Below are 19865 nucleotides of genomic sequence, written 5' to 3'. Positions count from 1 at the left end.
TATGTTTAACTGTTAGCTTTAATTTCATAGCTACATAAATCACAGATTGTGTCAAGTTTAAGGTTAATGAGCTCCACTGAGGATGAAAGCAGCTGATAAAAGCTGCAGAGGAGACGGAGACAGACACACGGAGCAGTGTCCTCACATGGAGAACCTGCTCACGTGTTCATCTGTCTACCTGTTCACCTGTTCATCTGTTGACCTGTTTTTTCTGTCCACCTGTTGACCTGTTCACTCATTCACCTATTCATCTGTTCACCTGTTTTTTCTGTTCACTCATTGACCTGTTCATCTGTTGACCTGTTTTTCGATTCACCAGTTTATCTATTCACCTGTTTACCTGTTGCTCAGTCCACGTGTTTATCTGTTGACCTGTTCACTCATTCACCTATTCATCTGTTGACCTGTTCACTCGTTTACCTGTTCATCTGTTGGCCTGTTTTTCTATTCACCAGTTTATCTATTCACCTGTTTACCTGTTCATCTGTTTTTCTTTTCACGTGTTTATCTGTTCACTCGTTCACCTATTCATCTGTTGACCTGTTCACTCGTTTACCTGTTCATCTGTTGGCCTGTTTTTCTATTCACCAGTGTATCTATTCACCTGTTTACCTGTTGCTCAGTTCATCTGTTCACCTGCTCACCTGTTTACCTATTCATCTGTTGAGCTGTTTAGCTGTTCACCAGTTTTTTTAATTCACCTCTTTCACCAGTTTGTGTTCACCTGTTAATCTGTTTTTCTGTTTACATGCTCACCTGTTAACGTGTTTTTCTGTTCATCTGTTCACCTGTTTACCTGTTCACCTGTTGACCTGTTTTTCTATTCACCAGTTTATCTGTTCATCTGTTCACCTGTTTATTTGTTCACCTGTTCCTCAGTTTATCTGTTCACTTGCTCACCTGTTTACCTATTCATCTGTTCACCTGTTTTTTGTTCACTCATTTGCCTGTTCATCTGTTCACCGGTGTATTTATTCACCTGTTTTTCTATTCACCAGTTTATCTGTTCACCTGTTAATCTGTTCACCTGTTAATCTGTTTTTCTGTTCACCTGTTTTTCTGTTTAAATGCTGTTTACATGTGTTTATCTGTTCATCTGTTCACTGATGATGATGGTGGTGATGATGGTGTTTACCTGTTGGTTCTGACTGTCTCACACATTCATGTTCTGCTGTGGTTCTGTCCAGATGTGTTGTTCACCTGAGCTCAACGTGACCTCTGTGACGTCAGGCTCACTGACTCTGGTCGGTCTCGTGCAGCTGTATGACCACAGGTGGCTCTTCTTCGCGGTCCTCCTGCTGGTCTACCTGTTCCTGCTGGGCAGTGACACGGTGGTCGTCTACGTCATCTGCTCCCAGAGGAACCTGCACCGGCCCATGTTCGTCTTTATCGCCGCGCTGCTGCTCAACTCGGTGGCGGCCAGCGCGGCCATCTACCCTAAGCTGCTGCTGGACCTGGCGTCGGGCCGCCGCTCCTCGGAGCTGACCCCGGCCGCCTGCGTGTTTCAGACCTTCGTGGTTTATTCTCTGGGCGTCTCCAGTTTCCTGTTGCTGGCCTCCATGGCCCTGGACCGGTACCTGTGTATCTGCTGCCCGCTGCGCTACGCAGTGCTGCTGCCGCCTGCGGCTGTGACGGCGCTGCTGCTGACGTGCTGGCTGCTGCCCGCGGCGGTGGTTGGCGGTGCAGCGCTGCTGATGTGGCGCATCCCGCTGTGCCGCTTCCAGCTGAATAGACTCTACTGCAACATCTACAGCTTTGTCAGCCTGAGCTGCGGTGGCAAAGCAGCGCTGCTGCTCAACGTCTACGGCCTCATCAGTGCCGCTGTCATGGTGGTCATTCCCATTGCATTCGTGTTCTTCTCCTACGGCCGCGTTCTCGCCGTGTGTCTGCACCGCTCCCGTGCCTTCAGCAGCAAAGCGTTCAACACCTGTCTGCCGCACCTGCTCGTCTTCATCAACTACTCCGTCACCCTGGCGCTCGAAATGGCGCTGCAGCGACTGGAGGCCGGGGCCGCCGGGGCCACCACCATTGTCTCCATCGTGCTGCTGCTGGTTCCGACCCTGTGCAACCCGGTGGTGTACGGACTGAAGATGAAGGAGATCTTCGTGCACGTGAAGAGGCTGCTGAGCTGCGGCAGAGCACAGTGATTATCAATCATCGATCAGTGTGACTGATAAACATCTGTCCAGCTGTGTCACTACAACACAAACACACACAAGAAAATGTTGCTCACTGTCACTGAATCATGTTTCACTCCATTATTTTCTTGAATCTTATGTTTTTAATACATAAATATCTCATGTCAGTATTTGTCAGTTGTGTTGGAGAAGAAATTATGTCATTGTATTTTGAAGTAGGAATTCAAGGTGAAAATAATGTGATTTTTTCATAAACCATGTTAACACTGTAGTAAGAGTAAACACAGATCAATCAGATGTTATTAACAGATTTTATTTCTTCTCTCCTGCTGGTTCACAAACATTGAAGTTTGCCGGTTTATACTAGTGAAAACTGTCCAGTGGAGCTGGATCAGAATGGAGCATTTGATCTGCTGGTGTTTACTTTCTCTCTGAGCGTCTCTGCCTACAGATGTTCAGCTGAGGGAATACACTACTCACCTGTTGAGCCGAGCTTCAGGAGGTCATTATATATAAGGCTTTATATATTTTACTTTTATATACAGTCTATGGAGACCACTGAAAAAGTTGGGCGCTCACAGCAGGACAGATATTTAGATGGATAATCTGTAAAGTTAATAATTTCACTTTGATATGGCCATGAATAAACAATTTTCAATGTTTTGCCTGTTAAATAGCAGTGTTGCCCAAATTCAAATCTTGAAAAGGTTTACGCTGTTTTCACAGTTAAAAGTTTGTATTGTCTTTGGAATATGAGATTGTACAGCACCTAAAGAAAACAATGTAACCTATTTTCATATGCACACACACCCTTGCTTTCAATAAAACACACTTGCATTCTACAATTTCGATCAGTAAAACATTTGAAATATTTGAAAACAATATATGAAAAAAATATAAAACAGTTGTTGTTGCTCTAGTTTATTTTGTTTAAATGGATAAAGTGTGGCAAGGTGAAGAGTTGGCCACTTGGCCAAAGGGTCATCCCCTTGGCCAAGTAGCCAGGGCGCATGATCAATTGGAGGCAAGATGTGACAGTTGAGGATCCTGTCACTATGCCTCCAATTGATCATGCGGGAGTGTGGGGTTCGAATCCCACCCGGGCCCTCTTCACTTTGCCACATTCTGGCGTTGTTGGCAGGATCCATGTAGCACTAGGGGTGGGTCCATGGATTCCTAATGTGTGGCAGCCTGCGCGGAGCACGAGGACGTGCTTGTAAAAAGAGGGGGAGAGATGTGACAGTTGAGGATCCTGTCACTATGCCTCCAATTGATCATGCGGCCTGGCTACTTGGCCAAGGGAATGTCCCTTTGGCCAAGTTGTTAGGGCCCTGTCCCTTTCCCGGGAGTCTGGGGTTCGAAGCCCGCCCGAGCCCTCTTCACCTTGCCACAAAAGCTTCTGCAGAGGCATGTCAGCCAAGAAGCCTCACAACATGCAGAGACTTCAGGTACTCAGGGCGGATCTCATCCACCCCCCGGTGCCTTGCCACTAAGGAGCTTCTGAACTACCTCAATGACTTAAGCTTGAATCAACCTCTGAGTCCTCAGCCTCAGCTTCCTCTACAGAAGGCGTGGCAGTGGGATTGAGGAGATCCTCAAAGTATTCCTTCCACCGCCCGACAATGTCCCCAGTCGAGGTCAAAAACTCCCCACATCCACTGTAAACAGTGTTGGCTTCCCCCTCCTGGGGCCCCAGATGGTTTGCCAGAATTTCTCCAAGGCCAACCGGTAGTCTTCCGCCATGACCTGCCTGAACTTTTCCCAGACCCAATATTTTGCTTCTGCGACTGCCCAAGCTACCGCACGCTTGGCCTGCCGGTACCCGTCAGCTGCCTCAGGAGTCCCTTCAGCCAACCAGACTCGATAGGACTCCTTCTTCAGCTTGAAGGCATCCCTTACTTCCAGTGTCCACCACTAGGTTTGGGGATTGGGGACAGCTTCCCAACAGACCTTCACATTATGTTTGGGTCTGCCAAGTCTGTCCAGCTTCTTCCCCTGCCAGCGAATCCAACTCACCACCAGGTAGTTATCAGTTGACAGCTCCGCCCTTCTCTTCACCCAAGTTTCCAAGACATACGGCCGAAGGTCAGATGAGATGACTACAAAGTCGATCACTGACCTCTGGTCTAGGGTGTACTGGTGCCACCTGCACTGATGGATACCCATATGCTTGAGGTGTTTGTTATGGGGGGCGACCCCCATTCTGAAGGACCGCCATTCCCATGGTCCGCTATTCCGAAAATTTCCGAAGGTCCGTCATTCCGAATTTCCGAGGGGCCGCCATTCCGAAGGTGTCAATTGCGGTGTTTAATTTTGAAGGGTCAGGGTTAGGACCGGATTCTCTCATGTTTCTTTGCTTGACTTCCTGCCCGTCTTGACGCGATCACTCGCGGAAAATAGACCAGATGAAACGATCGCTGCAGGGTGCGTCTGGTGTGTGTGAGGGACACAATCAGTTAACATGGGCCGGTGTGTCCCTGGCGGGCTAATAATGTACAGTGGGATAATATACAAGACAAAAATGATACCCATGTACATCCCACATTTAACCAGCTTTTCAAAATGGCACCCCTTTTTTTCGGGTTCGGAATGGCGCCCCTTTTTCAAAAGTAACTGAAGGCCGGCATTCCGAAACATGAAAGTAAAGGTTCAGAATGGTGGCCCTTCGGAATGGCACAGTGGAACCGTTTGTTATAGACAAACTGTGACTAGCACAGAAATCCAACAACAAAACACCACTCGGGTTCAGATTGGGAAGGTCGTTCCCCCCATTCACACCACTCCAGGTAACACTGTCGCTGCCCATGTGAGTGTTGAAGTCCTCCAGTAGAACGATGGAGTCCCCAGTTGGAGCACCTTCCAGTACCTCTCCAAGGGCCTCCAAGAAGACCCGGGTACTCTGCACTGCTGTTCGGCCCGTAGGCCAAAACAACAGTGGCGGTTGAGCAGGGGAGCTATAAACAAGCCCACACCAGGTCGCCACCTCTCACTGCGGGCTACTCCAGAGTAGTAGAGAGTCCAGCCTCTCTCAAGGAGTTGGGATCCAGTGCCCAGACTGTGCGTCGAGGTGAGCCCGACTATCTCTTGCTGGTACTGCTTGATCTCCTGCAGTAGCTCAGGCTCTTTCCCCCCAAGTGACATTCCATCTCCCCAAAGCCAAGAATCAATGTCCAGGGAGTGGGTGGTCGGGGCCCACGCCCACGACCGTCACCCAAATCAAAGGCCACCAACCCCTTCTGAACCCTCCCACGGGTGGTGAGCCAGCGGGAAGGATTTCACTTATTTGAGAACTGATCTGCTTTTCTCTCTGAATCAGATTAAGTCTTTACATTGTATTAATGACAAGGTGTGGTGCTGTGTTCACTAACACTAACTATGTTTAACTGTTAGCTTTAATGTCATAGCCACATAAATCACAGATTTTGTCATGTTCATCTGCCTGGTGAGAATCATATACACAGTGACAAGTTGGCCTGAGGTTAATGAGCTCCACTGAGGATGAAGAGCAGCTGATAAAAGCTGCAGAGGAGACGGAGATGGACACACGGAGCAGTGTTCTCACATGGAGAACCTGCTCACCTGTTCATCTGTCCATCTGTTCACGTGTTTATCTATTGAACTGTTTTTTCTGTCCACCTGTTTACCTGTTCACTCTTTCACCTATTCATCTGTTGACCTGTTTTTTCTGTCCACCTGTTTACCTGTTCACTCTTTCACCTATTCATCTGTTGACCTGTTTTTTCTGTCCACCTGTTTACCTGTTCACTCGTTCACCTATTCATCTGTTGACCTGTTTTTCTATTCACCAGTTAATCTGTTCACCTGTTCACTCATTTACCTGTTCATCTGTTCACCTGTTTATTTGTTCACCTGTTGCTCTGTTCACCTGCTCACCTGTTTACCTATTCATCTGTTGACCTGTTTTTCTGTTCACTCATTTGCCTTTTCATCTGTTCACCAGTTTTTTTATTCACCTCTTTCACCAGTTTATCTGTTCACCTGTTAATCTGTTTTTCTGTTCACCAGTTATCTGTTCACCTGTTTACCTATTCATCTGTTGACCTGTTAATCTGTTCACCAGTTTTTTTATTCACCTCTTTCACCTGTTAATCTGTTTTTCTGTTCACATGTTTTTCTGTTTACATGCTCACCTGTTCACGTGTTTATCTGTTCACCTGTTCACTCATTCACCTATTCATCTGTTGACCTGTTCACTCGTTCAGCTTTTCATCTGTTGAGCTGTTTTTCTATTCACCAGTTCATCTGTTCACCTGTTCATCTGTTGACCTGTTCATCTGTTCACCTGTTTACCTATTCATCTGTTGAGCTGTTCATCTGTTCACCAGTTTTTTTTAATTCACCTCTTTCACCAGTTTATCTGTTCACCTGTTAATCTGTTTTTCTGTTTACATGCTCACCTGTTCACATGTTTTTCTGTTCATCTGTTCACCTGTTCATCTGTCCACCTGTTCACTCGTTCACCTGTTGACCTGTTTATCTGTTCACCAGTTTATCTGTTCACCTGTTCATCTGTTTTTCTGTTCACCTGTTTATTTATTCAAATGTTCCTCAGTTTATCTGTTCACTTGCTCACCTGTCTACCTATTCATCTGTTCACCCGTTAATCTCTTTTTCCGTTCACCTGTTTTTCTGTTTACATGCTGTTTGTATGTGTTTATCTGTTCATCTGTTGACCTGTTCATCTGTTCACTGATGATGAGGATGATGATGGTGTTTACCTGTTGGTTCTGACTGTCTCACACATTCATGTTCTGCTGTGGTTCTGTCCAGATGTGTTGTTCACCTGAGCTCAACGTGACCTCTGTGACCTCTGTGACGTCAGGCTCACTGACTCTGGTCGGTCTCGTGCAGCTGTATGACCACAGGTGGCTATTCTTCGCAGTCTTCCTGCTGGTCTACCTGTTCCTGCTGAGCAGTGACACGGTGGTCGTCTACGTCATCTGCTCCCAGAGGAACCTGCACCGGCCCATGTTCGTCTTTATCGCCGCACTACTGCTCAACTCGGTGGTGGGCAGTGCGGCCATCTACCCGAAGCTGTTGCTGGACCTGGCGTCGGGCCGCCGCTCCTCGGAGCTGACCCCGGCCGCCTGCGTGTGTCAGGCCTTCGTGTTTTATTCTTTGGGCGGGTCCGGCTTCCTGCTGCTGGCCTCCATGGCCCTGGACCGGTACCTGTCCATCTGCTGCCCGCTGCGCTACGCCGTGCTGCTGCCGCCTGCCGCTGTGACGGCGCTACTGCTGATGTGCTGGCTGCTGCCCGCGGCGGTGGTTGGCGGTGCAGCGCTGCTGATGTGGCGCATCCCGCTGTGCCGCTTCCAGCTGAACAGACTCTACTGCAACATCTACAGCTTCATCAGCCTGAGCTGCGGCGGCAAAGCAGCGCTGCTGCTCAACGTCTACGGCCTCATCAGTGTCGCCGCCATCGTGGTCGTTCCCGCTGCCTCCGTGCTCATCTCCTACGGTTGTGTGCTCGCCGTGTGTCTGCGCCGCTCCCGCTCTTTCAGTAACAAAGCGCTCAACACCTGTCTGCCGCACCTGCTTGTCTTCATCAACTACTCCGTCAGCCTGGCGCTGGAGACGGCGCTGCAGCGGCTGGAGGCCGGAGCCGGGGTCACCGGGGCCACCACCCTGGCCTCCATTCTGCTGGTGATGGTTCCGACCCTGTTCAACCCGGTGGTGTACGGGCTGAAGATGAAGGAGATCTTCGTGCACGTGAAGAGGCTGCTGAGCTGTGGCAGAGCACAGTGATTATCAATCATCCATCAGTGTGACTGATAAACATCTGTCCAGCTGTGTCACTACAACACAAACACACACTAGAAAATGTTGCTCACTGTCACTGAATCATGTTTCACTTCATTATTTTCTTGAGTCTCATGTTTTTAATACAGAAATGTCTCACGTCAGTATTTGTCAGTTGTGTTGAAATTATGTCATTGTACGTATTGTGATGTAGGAATTCAAGGTGAAAGTAATGTGATCTTTTTCATAAACCATGTTAACACTGTAGTAAGAGTGAACACACAGATCAATCACACGTTATTAACAGATGTTTTGAACCAGCAGGAGAGAAGAAATGAAGTCTAAGTTTGCTGGTTTATACTAGTGAAAACTGTCCAATGGAGCTGGATCAGAATGGAGCATTTGATCTGCTGGTGTTTACTTTCACTCTGAGCGTCTCTGCCTACAGATGTTCAGTTGAGGGAATACGCTACTCACCTGTTGAGCCGAGCGTCAGGAGGTCATTATATATAAGGCTTTATATATTTTACTTTTATATACAGTCTATGGAGACCACTGAAAAAAGCTGTGCGCTCGCAGCAGGACAGATATTTAGATGGATAATCGTTAAAGTTAATCATTTCACTTTGATATGGTCATGAATAAACAATTTTCAATGTTTCGCCTGTTATATAGCAGTGTTGCCCAAATTCAAATCTTGAATAGGTTTACGCTGTTTTCACAGTTAAAAGTTTGTATTGTCTTTGGAATATGAGATTGTACAGCACCTAAGGAAAACAATGTAACCTATTTTCATACGCACACACACCCTTGCTTTCAATAAAACACACTTGCATTCTACAATTTCGATCAGTAAAAAATTTGAAATATTTGAAAACAAGTATATGAAAACAATATAAAACAGTTGTTGTTGCTCTAGTTTATTTTGTTTAAATTGATAAAGTGTGGCAAGGTGAAGAGTTGGCCACTTGGCCAAAGGGTCATCCCCTTGGCCAAGTAGCCAGGGCGCATGATCAATTGGAGGCAAGATGTGACACTTGAGGATCCTGTCACTATGCCTCCAATTGATCATGCGCCCTGGCTACTTGGCCATGGGAATGTCCCTTTGGCCAAGTGGTTAGCACCCTGTCCCTTACCCGGGAGTCTGGAGTTCGAAGCCCACCCAGGCCCTCTTCACCTTGCCACAAAAGCTTCAGCAGAGACATATCAGCCAAGAAGCCTCACAACATGCAGAGACTCAAATCAAATCAAATAAACTTTATTTGTCCCTGAAGTGAAATTTGTCTTGGCCAAGTGCCGTCGAAACAGCTGCTTTGTACTTGCGATCATAGGCGGCCTTACCTATGTTTCAACCGTTTCAATTGAAACGGGCCCCAGCCACCAGGGGGGCCCCCAGCTGCCAGCCACCAAGTAAAAGACAGTAGGCCTACAATAATTCATCACCTAGGTTTTACCTTAACATACACACGCACACACAGGCCTACATCCACCACACACACAAACAGCTCTGTCCACCGTGCGGTCACACACTCGACCCCTGATCCGCTCTACAACCTGATGCGCGTGTCATGCCACACCGCAACAGTAGCCTACTAATCGCTCCTAATTAATAATACGGCAGGAAATATCAATAACAACGTTGGCTTACCTTTGAAAACGGCCCGCAAACTACAATAGACCCTCGTTTTCCTTCTCCCAGTATTATTCCTTTTCTCTTAGTGTTTGTTTTTCCTGCTTTCCTCCTGACGTGCGCCCAGTTGCGTAACCTGGTGATTGACGTCTGTCAATCACTTTCCTCTTTTCTTTTTTTCCTCGGGTTAAAATGCCTCCAAACAGGCGATTTATGAGTACGTCCTAACTTAACAGAGAAATAAAACACAGCGAGAGCACAACTAAAATGTGATATTATTGGCAGCTTATTTACAGATTGTAATAATGGAGGAGACAGCTGTCTGCCTCCAGTGGCTGCTGCAGCACCGCAGCACCGACAGGATCAGCACCTGTAGACGTCTGTCTGTCCGCATGTCTCGTCCTTTCCTTGTCCGTGGTCGTGGTGCTGAAATAACGCGGAGCACTTTGCTCTCATTACTTTTGTTGCCAATTTAAATTCAGAATATTGTTAAAGCCTGTAGTTAAGTGTGTTAAGATTCCTGTTCATGTCTGAAAATGTAGCTACATAATGATTTTGCTTTTTGATGAAAACCAACTTCAGTCCTCGTTTTTTCTGCTAAGTCCTGGTTTCTTGCCCTGATAGTGATTTTAACACTTAATGTGTTGTGCGTACCTGGGATGCATGGATAGTGCGTTTACTGCGTCCTTTCAGGGTTTAAAGCATCAGCGACACATGGGCACATAGCTGGCAAATAATTTGATGTTTAACATAGGGCCTCATATGAAATATTGAAACGGGCCCCCAGATGTCTAAGGCCGCCACTGCTTGCAATACATACATACACAATACATACACTACATTAGTAACAATGGCACACAGAAAGAAAAGAGAGAGAGAAAAAAGAAAGTGCGGAGAGTGCAATAAATAGTTTAAAAAACTTCAAATAAAAAACATACTAAAAAACTAAAGAAAAAATAACAAGAACAAGGGATGTTGATTAAAGCCAGCAGGTGAACAGGCAAACCGGATATGTAATAGATATGATTGACTGATTGATGGGTTGATGGGCAGGGGATCCACAGCCATGGCCTCCCCCCTGCCCACATAGGAGAAGGGTTACCAGAATGGTAGTGCCAGGAACCATCCCCTCCACCTGACCGAGGTCAGATGGTGGGGTGGGAGGGGGCTAGGGTAGTGGATCCGCAGCAGTAGGCCTCCCCACTACCCTAGTGGGGGTAGTGGGGACACCTGCTGGCTCTATAACACCTCTCTGATGGCAGCAGCTGGTACTCTTGAAAGAGGATGTGTGAAGGGTCACTCAGGATCCTATTTGCTCCCTTCACAACTGTTCCCTCATATATTGCCTGGAGGGACTGGAAGTGGTCGTGGTCCTGTTTCCCCACTATCCTCAATGCTGTGGTCACCATTCTTTGGAGTCTGGCCTTACACTGGACTGTGAGGGAGCCGAACCATGCTGCCATACCGTATCTTATGATACTGGCCAACACTGCATTATAGAACGTTAACATTATCTAGGTTGGACCCCAAACAGCCGCAGCCTTCTTAGAAAGTGGAGCCTCTGAACTAATCTGTTACAGAGGAAATCCACATTATCGCTCCAGCCCAGATTATCAGACACCATCAAAACCAAGTACTTATATGAAGGAACCTGTTCAATAGTGCAGATATCAATGCTTACCCGGTCATGAGCTGCCATTACCTTGGGGTTACTCAGGGCGGATCTCATCCACCCCCCGGTGCCTTGCCACTAAGGAGCTTCTGAACTACCTCAATGACTTAAGCTTGAATCAACCTCTGAGTCCTCAGCCTCTGCTTCCTCTACGGAAGGCGTGGGCACCAGATGGTTTGCCAGAATTTCTCCAAGAACTTTTTGTGGCAGGGTGAAGAGGGCCCGGGCGGGCTTCGAACCCCAGACTCCGGGGTAAGAGTCATGTGCGCTAACCAAAGGGACATCCCCTTGGCCAAGTAGCCAAAGGGACATCCCCTTGGCCAAGTAGCCAGGGCGCATGATCAATTGGAGGCATAGTGACAGGACCTGTCAACTGTCACATTTTCCCAGACCCAATATTTTACTTCTGCAACTGCCCGAGCTACCGCACGCTTGGCCTGCCGGTACCCGTCAGCTGCCTCAGGAGTCCCTTGAGCCAACCAGACTCGCTAGGACTCCTTCTTCAGCTTGACGGCATCCCTTACTTCCAGTGTCCACCACTAAGTTTGGGGATTTCCACCGCGACAGGCGCCAGAGACCTTACGACCACAGCTTCCCAACAGACCCTCACATTATGTTTGGGTCTGCGAAGTCTGTCCAGCTTCCTCCCCTGCCAGCTAATCCAACTCACCACCAGGTAGTGATCAGTTGACAGCTCAGCCCCTCTCTTCACCCGAATTTCCAAGACATATGGCCGAAGGTCAGATGAGATGACTACAAAGTCGATCACTGACCTCTGGTCTAGGGTGTCCTTGTGCCACCTGCACTGATGGACACCCGTATGCTTGAGGTGTTTGTTACGGGGGGCGACCCCTATTCTGAAGGACCGCCATTCCGACGGTCCGCTATTCTGAAAATTTCCAAAGGTCCGTCATTCTGAATTTCCGAGGGGCCGGCACTCCGAAGGTGTCAATCGCGGTGTTTTATTTTGAAGGGTCAGGGTTAGGACCGGATTTTCTTGTGTTTCTTTGCTTGACTTCCTGCCCATCGCTCGCAGAAAATAGACCAGATGAAACAGTCGCTACAGGGTGCGAGCTGGCAGCACGTCTGGTGTGTGTCAAGGACATGTTGCAGGTCCCACGCACAGGACCCATCTATTTAAAGAAAAACCAGGACCAGAACATGTCAGGTTGTTGCTCTGTTTATCTCCTGTCGCAGAGTAACACTTTATTAACAACTTTTCCAGTGTTACCTATCATGAAAATATGCAAGTGTACAGAACGCCAGTCTCTTGGTTTCCATTTTACATGAGGGAAGTCACACATACAAACTACAAGGCCCCCAATCTACTATAACGGGACAATTCACCGATAGATATTCTCAAATCACACTCAGACTTCATCATAATACAATAAAACACACTTTCACAACTCTTGTGTATGTGGTTTTGCACAATACTAACCTATTTAAAGAAAAACCAGGACCAGAACATGTCAGGTTGTTGCTCTGTTTATCTCCTGTCGCAGAGTGACCCGGAAGCCAACAAGAGCATCAAGGAAGGTCCCAAGTGGCTACATGTTGCTCTACTGCCTCCTACTGGCACTGTCTGGTCAAGCAGTGAATCTCCACTGACTAATTATAGTTCTTTTTAAACTTGAACTTAATTTTACAGCATGAGCTGGATTACAGTGTTCTCCTGAACATATATAAACCACAAACATGTGACCACATATTTGTGTGTGTCACAGACACAATCAGTTAACATAGGCCGGTGTGTCCCTGGCCGGCTAATAATGTACAGTGGGCTAATATACAAGACAAAAATGATACCCATGTGCATCCCACATTTAACCAGCTTTTCGAAATGGCACACTTTTTTTCGGGTTCGGAAGGCATTCCAAAACATGAAAGTAAAGGTTCAGAATGGTGGCCCTTCGGAATGGCACACTGGAACCGTTTGTTATAGACAAACTGTGACTAGCACAGAAGTCCAACAACAAAACACCACTCGGGTTCAGATCGGGAAGCCCCTTTCTCCCAATCACACCCCTCCAGGTAACACTGTCGCTGCCCACATGAGTGTTGAAGTCCCCCAGTAGAATGATGGAGTCCCCAGTTGGAGCACCTTCCAGTACCCCTCCAAGGGCCTCCAAGAAGGCCCGGGTACTCTGCACTGCTGTTCAGCTCGTAGGCCAAAACAACAGCGGCGGTTGAGCAGGGGAGCTATAAACAAGCACACACCAGGTCACCGCCTCTCACTGCGGGCGACTCCAGAGTAGTAGAGAGTCCAGCCTCTCTCAAGTAGTTGGGATCCAGTGCCCAGGCTGTGCGTCAAGGTGAGCCCGACTAGCTCTAGCTGGTACTGCTTGATCTCTTGCACTAGCTCAGGCTCTTTCCCCCCAGTGAAGTGACATTCCATGTCCCCATAGCCAAGAGTCATTGTCCAGGGAGTGGGTGGTCGGGGCCCACGCCCACGACCATCACCCAAATCAAAGGTCACCAACCCCTTCTTAACCTCCCACGGGTGGTGAGCCAGCGGGAAGGATTTCACTGATTTGAGAACTGATCTGCTTTTCTCTCTGAATCAGATTAAGTCTTTACATTGTATTAATGACAAGGTGTGGTGCTGTGTTCACTAACACTAACTATGTTTAACTGTTAGCTTTAATGTCATAGCTACATAAATCACAGATTGTGTCAAGTTCATCTGCCTGGTGAGAATCATATACACACTGACAAGTTGGCCTAAGGTTAATGAGCTCCACTGAGGATGAAGAGCAGCTGATAAAAGCTGCAGAGGAGACGGAGATGGACACACGGAGCAGTGTCCTCACATGGAGAACCTGCTCACCTGTTCATCTGTTTACCTGTTCACCTGCTCACCTGCTTTTTGTTCATGTGTTTTTCTGTTCACCTGTTCATCTGTACACCTGTTTACCTGTTCACTCGTTCACCTATTTCCTCTTGTGTCACTGTTGTCATATGTGCTTTTTTGTCTATATTTTAATGTTATACTCCCCCTTTCCCTTACCCCTTAGGAGGAGGTCTTTCACCTCCTACCAGGCCATTGCCCTAATAAGTATTCTTAGCAATCCTTGCCTGGTTAAATAAAGGTTTACTACTACTACTACATTCATCTGTTCACCTGTTTTTTCTGTTCACTTGACCTATTTATCTGTTCACCTCTTCACTCGTTTACCTGTTCATCTGTTGGCCTGTTTTTCTATTCACCAGTTTATCTGTTATGTTCACCTCTTCATCTGTTTATTTGTTCACCTGTTGCTCAGTTCATCTGTTCAACTGCTCACCTGTTTACCTATTCATCTGTTTTTCTGTTCATTCATTTGCCTGTTCACCAGTTTATCTATTCAACTGTTAATCTGTTCACCAGTTTTTTATTCACCTCTTTCACCAGTTTATCTGTTCACCATTTTATCTGTTGACCTGTTTATTTGTTCACCTGTTCCTCAGTTTATCTGTTCACTTGCTCACCTGTTTACCTATTCATCTGTTCACCTGTTTTTCTGTTCACTCATTTGCCTGTTCATCTGTTGACCTGTTTATCTGTTCACCGGTTTATTTATTCACCTGTTTTTCTATTCACCAGTTTATGTTCACCTGTTCATCTTTTCACCTGTTAATCTGTTTTTCTGTTCACCTGTTTTTCTGTTTACATGTGTTTATCTGTTCATCTGTTGACCTGTTCATCTGTTCACCGATGATGATGATGATGATGATGATGATGATGATGATGATGATGATGATGATGGTGTTTACCTGTTGGTTCTAACTGTCTCACACATTCATGTTCTGCTGTGGTTCTGTCCACCTGTTCACTCGTTCACCTGTTGACCTGTTTATCTGTTCACCAGTTTATCTATTCACCTGTTCATCTGTTTTTCTGTTCACCTGTTTATTTATTCAAATGTTCCTCAGTTTATCTGTTCACTTGCTCACCTGTCTACCTATTCATCTGTTCACCCGTTAATCTGTTTTTCCGTTCACCTGTTTTTCTGTTTACATGCTGTTTGTATGTGTTTATCTGTTCATCTGTTGACCTGTTCATCTGTTCACTGATGATGGGGATGATGATGGTGTTTACCTGTTGGTTCTGACTGTCTCACACATTCATGTTCTGCTGTGGTTCTGTCCAGATGTGTTGTTCACCTGAGCTCAACGTGACCTCTGTGACGTCAGGCTCACTGACTCTGGTCGGTCTCGTGCAGCTGTATGACCACAGGTGGCTCTTCTTTGCAGTCTTCCTGCTGGTCTACCTGTTCCTGCTGAGCAGTGACACGGTGGTCGTCTACGTCATCTGCTCCCAGAGGAACCTGCACCGGCCCATGTTCGTCTTTATTGCCGCGCTGCTGCTCAACTCGGTGGCGGCCAGCGCGGCCATCTACCCGAAGCTGCTGTTGGACCTGGCGTCGGGCCGCCGCTCCTCGGAGCTGACCCCGGCCGCCTGCGTGTGTCAGGCCTTCGTGGTTTATTCTCTGGGCGGGTCCAGTTTCCTGTTGCTGGCCTCCATGGCCCTGGACCGGTACCTGTCCATCTGCTGCCCGCTGCGCTACGCCGTGCTGCTGCCGCCTGCCGCTGTGACGGCGCTGCTGCTGACGTGCTGGCTGCTGCCCGCTGCGGTGGTTGGCGGTGCAGCGCTGCTGATGTGGCGCATACCGCTGTGCCGCTTCCAGATGAACAGACTCTACTGCAACATCTACAGCTTCGTCAGCCTGAGCTGCAGTGGCAAAGCAGCGCTGCTGCTCAACGTCTACGGCATCATCAGTGCCGCTGTCATGGTGGTCATTCCCATTGCATTTGTGTTCTTCTCCTACGGCTGCGTGCTCGCAGTGTGTCTGCGCAGCTCCCGCGCCTTCAGCAGCAAAGCGTTCAACACCTGTCTGCCGCACCTGCTCGTCTTCATCAACTTCTCCGTCAGCCTAGCGCTGGAAATGGCGCTGCAGAGGCTGGAGGCCGGAGCCGGGGTCACTGGGGTCACCACCATTGTCTCCATCGTGCTGGTGATGGTTCCAACCCTGTTCAACCCGGTGGTGTACGGGCTGAAGATGAAGGAGATCTTCGTGCACGTGAAGAGGCTGCTGAGCTGCGGCAGAGCACAGTGATTATCGATCATCAATCAGTGTGATTGATAAACATCTGTCCAGCTGTGTCACTACAAACACACAAGAAAATGTTGCTCACTGTCACTGAATCATGTTTCACTTCACTGAGTCTTATGTTTTAAATACAGAATTGTCTCATGTCAGTATTTGTCGGTTGTGTTGGAGAAGAAATGATGTCATTGTATTATGAAGTAAGAATTAAAGGTGAAAATGACGTGATCTTTTTCATAAACAATGTTAACACGGTAGTAAGAGTGAACACAGATCAATCAGATGTTATTAACAGACTTTATTTCTTCTCTCCTGCTGGTTCACAAACATCGAAGTTTGCCGGTTTATACCAGTGAAAACTGTAAATTAATCATCAGAGGAAATTTTCTAGTTAATGTTTATTATCGTGATGAGCAGTTGTGAGGTGTAAACTGTAAACTGTGTTGTGTCTGCCCCCTGTAGTGAGCCATCGTCTTGTCCTCTCTCTGGAGGATCTTTGTTCGGAGAACTGAACAGTGTTTTTATCCTTGAGTGACAGGTTGTTAAACCAACAGATAAAAGAATAAGTCAGAAGGCTTTTAGTGAATGACTGATAAAAACGACACAGAATCACTGGACTAACAGAAAAAAAATGTAACATCGGAAGGAGATTAATCCTCTGCTGTCCACGTTTGACTAATGCCTCAGTGTTTACATCCCATTTAATTTCATAAAGTAAGTAAAACCTGTTTGTATTTTGTCTGAACTGTGACCACAGTGACCCCTGGTGGCCTGATCATGACGTCAGAGTTGGATCACATCTGAAGCTGAATTAAATACTAGAAAAAGCATTTCCAAGAATGGAAATGGTGTGACTGCTGACAGCAACTGAACGCTGTTGCAGAATTAGCAAATAGTGCAAGCAGTGATCACCATACAAATGTTTGACCAAGGTCAGAATCGAACCCACATCCTCATGGTCATTAGACTTCCACTCTGCCTCTAGGCCACAGTGCACACACAGTTGCAGAGACTGTTGTCTGTTAATGATCTGCACACTGTCAACATCAAGAAAGCTTGAGAGTCAAGCTTGAATGACTTAGAATGAAAATGTCTGTGAATTTCAGGCTGAGCACTAACCATATGGCCACAGAGAACCTGAGTTACAATGAGCTTTATACTATGAGGAATCAAAGACTGTCCAATGACAGCTGAATAATTGGAATTAAAAGTCAAGCAATGAAGTGAAAAGACTGAGGCAGGAATCGAACCCATGACCATATGATCACTAAACCTTTACTCTGCCACTCGGCTACAGAGAGCACACTGCTTTCAAAACTGTTGTCATTCATTGTAATGTGATGATGTGCTGCAAACTGGTATGAGTAATCAAGGAGATAACAAACACCTGTAACCAATTGAAGGCGGGGGAGGAGAGCAGAATTCAACATAACATAACAAGAGGTCTTCCCTTGGATTCGAACCAGTGACCTTAGGGTTGGCAAGCATCCACCCTAACCCCTACACTACAGTGGAGTTGTGAAGAAGAGAGGTTGAGACTTTGATGAATGTGAGATTTTTTGTGAAAAAGTTAAATATTTGAAAAAGTATAAATAGTTAAAAAGAGAAAAGTAATGCCGATAAAGTTCAAAAAAAGCTGCACGTTTTGATATATGAATTGTTGAAATAGCACAAAGTATGAAGGACTAGAAGAAGACCGTAAAAAGGCGGAAGAAAATGGCCAAACAGAAGAACAATAGTGTGACTGCTTCAGCAGTCACACTAATTAAGTTAAGGAAAGCATTACAAATATTATCTTTTTCTTTAATTAATCTTGTCAGACATTTAATTAGTGTGACTGCTGAAGCAGTCACACTATTGTTCTTCTGTTTGGCCATTTTCTTCCGCCTTTTTTACGGTCTTCTTCTAGTCCTTCATACTTTGTGCTATTTCAACAATTCATATATCAAAACGTGCAGCTTTTTTTGAACTTTATCGGCATTACTTTTCTCTTTTTAACTCTTTATACTGTTTAAAATATTTAACTTTTTCTGATTTTTTTCAGCTTTATAATGTGTGTGTGTTGCGTCTAACGAGCAGAGCTAGAGTGGTGTCAGAGTGGAGAGAGGCAAAAAAACATTCTAGAGTTTTTCTGGCTAAACTGTCAGCATGGCCACAAATTAAACTCTAGACAAATTATTTTCTCCAGTTTTGTAGCCACACTTGTCTTCTGGCTAAAATTCTGGTCAAAAATGCAAAGAGACTTAGATAATAATTTAAAATATTTTTTAAATGCAGCCAGGGAGCTCTCTGCTCTCATACAGCTCAATGCATTTTTTTCACAGCAGCAGGAGAAGGAGCTCAACTTTGTAACTTGCTGTTAAGTGCTTTTTAAATCATTTTAATTCACCAAAAAATAGTCACAGGTCACAAAAAAGTCCTCTTCTTACTTGGTGTGGCTAATTTATACTAATTTCTTTTTATTTTAAGCATCATTGAAAAATCTCACATTCATCAAAGTCTCAACCTCTCTTACTCACAAGTCTGTCTGTAGTCCAGTTGGTAAGGTGTCCGCTTGCCAACCCCAAGGTCACTAGTTCGAATCCAGGCTGAGCAATCTTGTTATGTTATGTTGAATTCTGCTCCCCTCCATCACCCTCAATTGGTTACAGGTGGTCGTTAAGAGACGCATTAATTGCTAGTGCCACCATTTGCAGCACATCATCAAATTACAATGGCAACATGCTTAAGTCTGTGCTCTCTGTGGCGAAGTGGCAGAGTAAAGGTTTACTGATCATGAAGTCATGGGTTCGATTCCTGCCTCATTCATGTAGTACTTTCTGCTAGAGACTTCATTCAAATTCTGATTTGTAGACAAACTTCTAATGGCTCATTTATGATGCTTTTATAAAGACCCACTCCCGTGAAAATCGTGTTTTTTGAGCTTTTCACATGTTCCTGTGGCATTTTTCTTGTGTTAGAGCACATATCAGCAGAAAAGGAAGTGCAAAATTGCATTTCTGAGTTTTTCTGCCTTCAAACTGCTGTGAACCAATGGCAGACTCAAACTGGCAGTTTCAGGGAGACTGGAGCTGACGTGTCACAGCTCCAGGGGAGGGCACTAGTGCTACAAGCTGCCGCCCCGTTCTTCATCTGGCTCAGAGGTGAAAGGCTTGGCAGCTCAGTGTAGCTGTCAAGCTATAATACGTATAGCTCACCTGGTAGAGCAGCTATCACTGTGAGCAAGGACTATGCTCCAGTCTGTGATCGAATCCCAGTGTGGAGTTTTACACTAAATGCGCTGAATCTGTAATTATACAATGTCCAGCTGTCAGCAACCGGGGGGCAAAGTCAAAGTCTTCTGACCATGAGATTGTGGGTTCAATTCCTACCTTGGTCAACCATTTGTATGGTCATCACTGCTTGCACTATTTTTACAAAAGTGTCCTCTACTTACTTGTTGTGGTTAATTTCTGCACTTTCCTTACTTTTTTTTTTAAGCAGAAGCCAGTGATCCTCTTATAAAAGGTTTTCTTTGCCCCTGATATACTGTCTCTGTCTGTAGCTTAGTGGTTAGCTTGCTGGCCTGAAGACCT

At 46.2% G+C, this 19865-nt stretch overlaps 3 protein-coding genes across 3 annotated transcripts in view; all 3 read left to right on the top strand.

Annotated features, from left to right (window-relative positions):
* LOC146965722 (olfactory receptor 11A1-like) overlaps positions 1 to 2147 on the top strand; it is a 10039-nt gene extending 7892 nt beyond the window's left edge. Inside the window, exon 6 of the mRNA XM_085765102.1 lies at positions 1188 to 2147. Within this exon, the coding sequence (XP_085621228.1) occupies positions 1188 to 2147 (960 nt within the window). The remainder of the gene's footprint in view (positions 1 to 1187) is intronic.
* A 2825-nt stretch (positions 2148 to 4972) lies between these two features.
* LOC146965721 (olfactory receptor 11A1-like) lies at positions 4973 to 7904 on the top strand. The gene is made up of 2 exons (XM_085765101.1): positions 4973 to 5032; positions 6930 to 7904. Exons 1-2 carry the CDS (start codon positions 4973 to 4975, stop codon positions 7902 to 7904), a joined length of 1035 nt encoding a protein of 344 aa, XP_085621227.1.
* A 5378-nt stretch (positions 7905 to 13282) lies between these two features.
* On the top strand, positions 13283 to 16299 carry LOC146965720 (olfactory receptor 11A1-like). Its single transcript, XM_085765100.1, has 2 exons — positions 13283 to 13342; positions 15334 to 16299. The coding sequence occupies exons 1-2, from the start codon at positions 13283 to 13285 to the stop codon at positions 16297 to 16299; spliced, it is 1026 nt and encodes a 341-aa protein (XP_085621226.1).
* The last annotated feature ends 3566 nt before the right edge of the window (positions 16300 to 19865 follow it).

This window comes from Trachurus japonicus, chromosome 21 (assembly GCF_045865225.1).
Source record: "Trachurus japonicus isolate A0001 chromosome 21, Traja_1.0".
Classification (NCBI taxonomy): domain Eukaryota; kingdom Metazoa; phylum Chordata; class Actinopteri; order Carangiformes; family Carangidae; genus Trachurus; species Trachurus japonicus.
The sequence above is the reverse complement of the archived record's forward strand: the minus strand, read 5'-3'. Positions and strand labels throughout refer to the sequence as shown.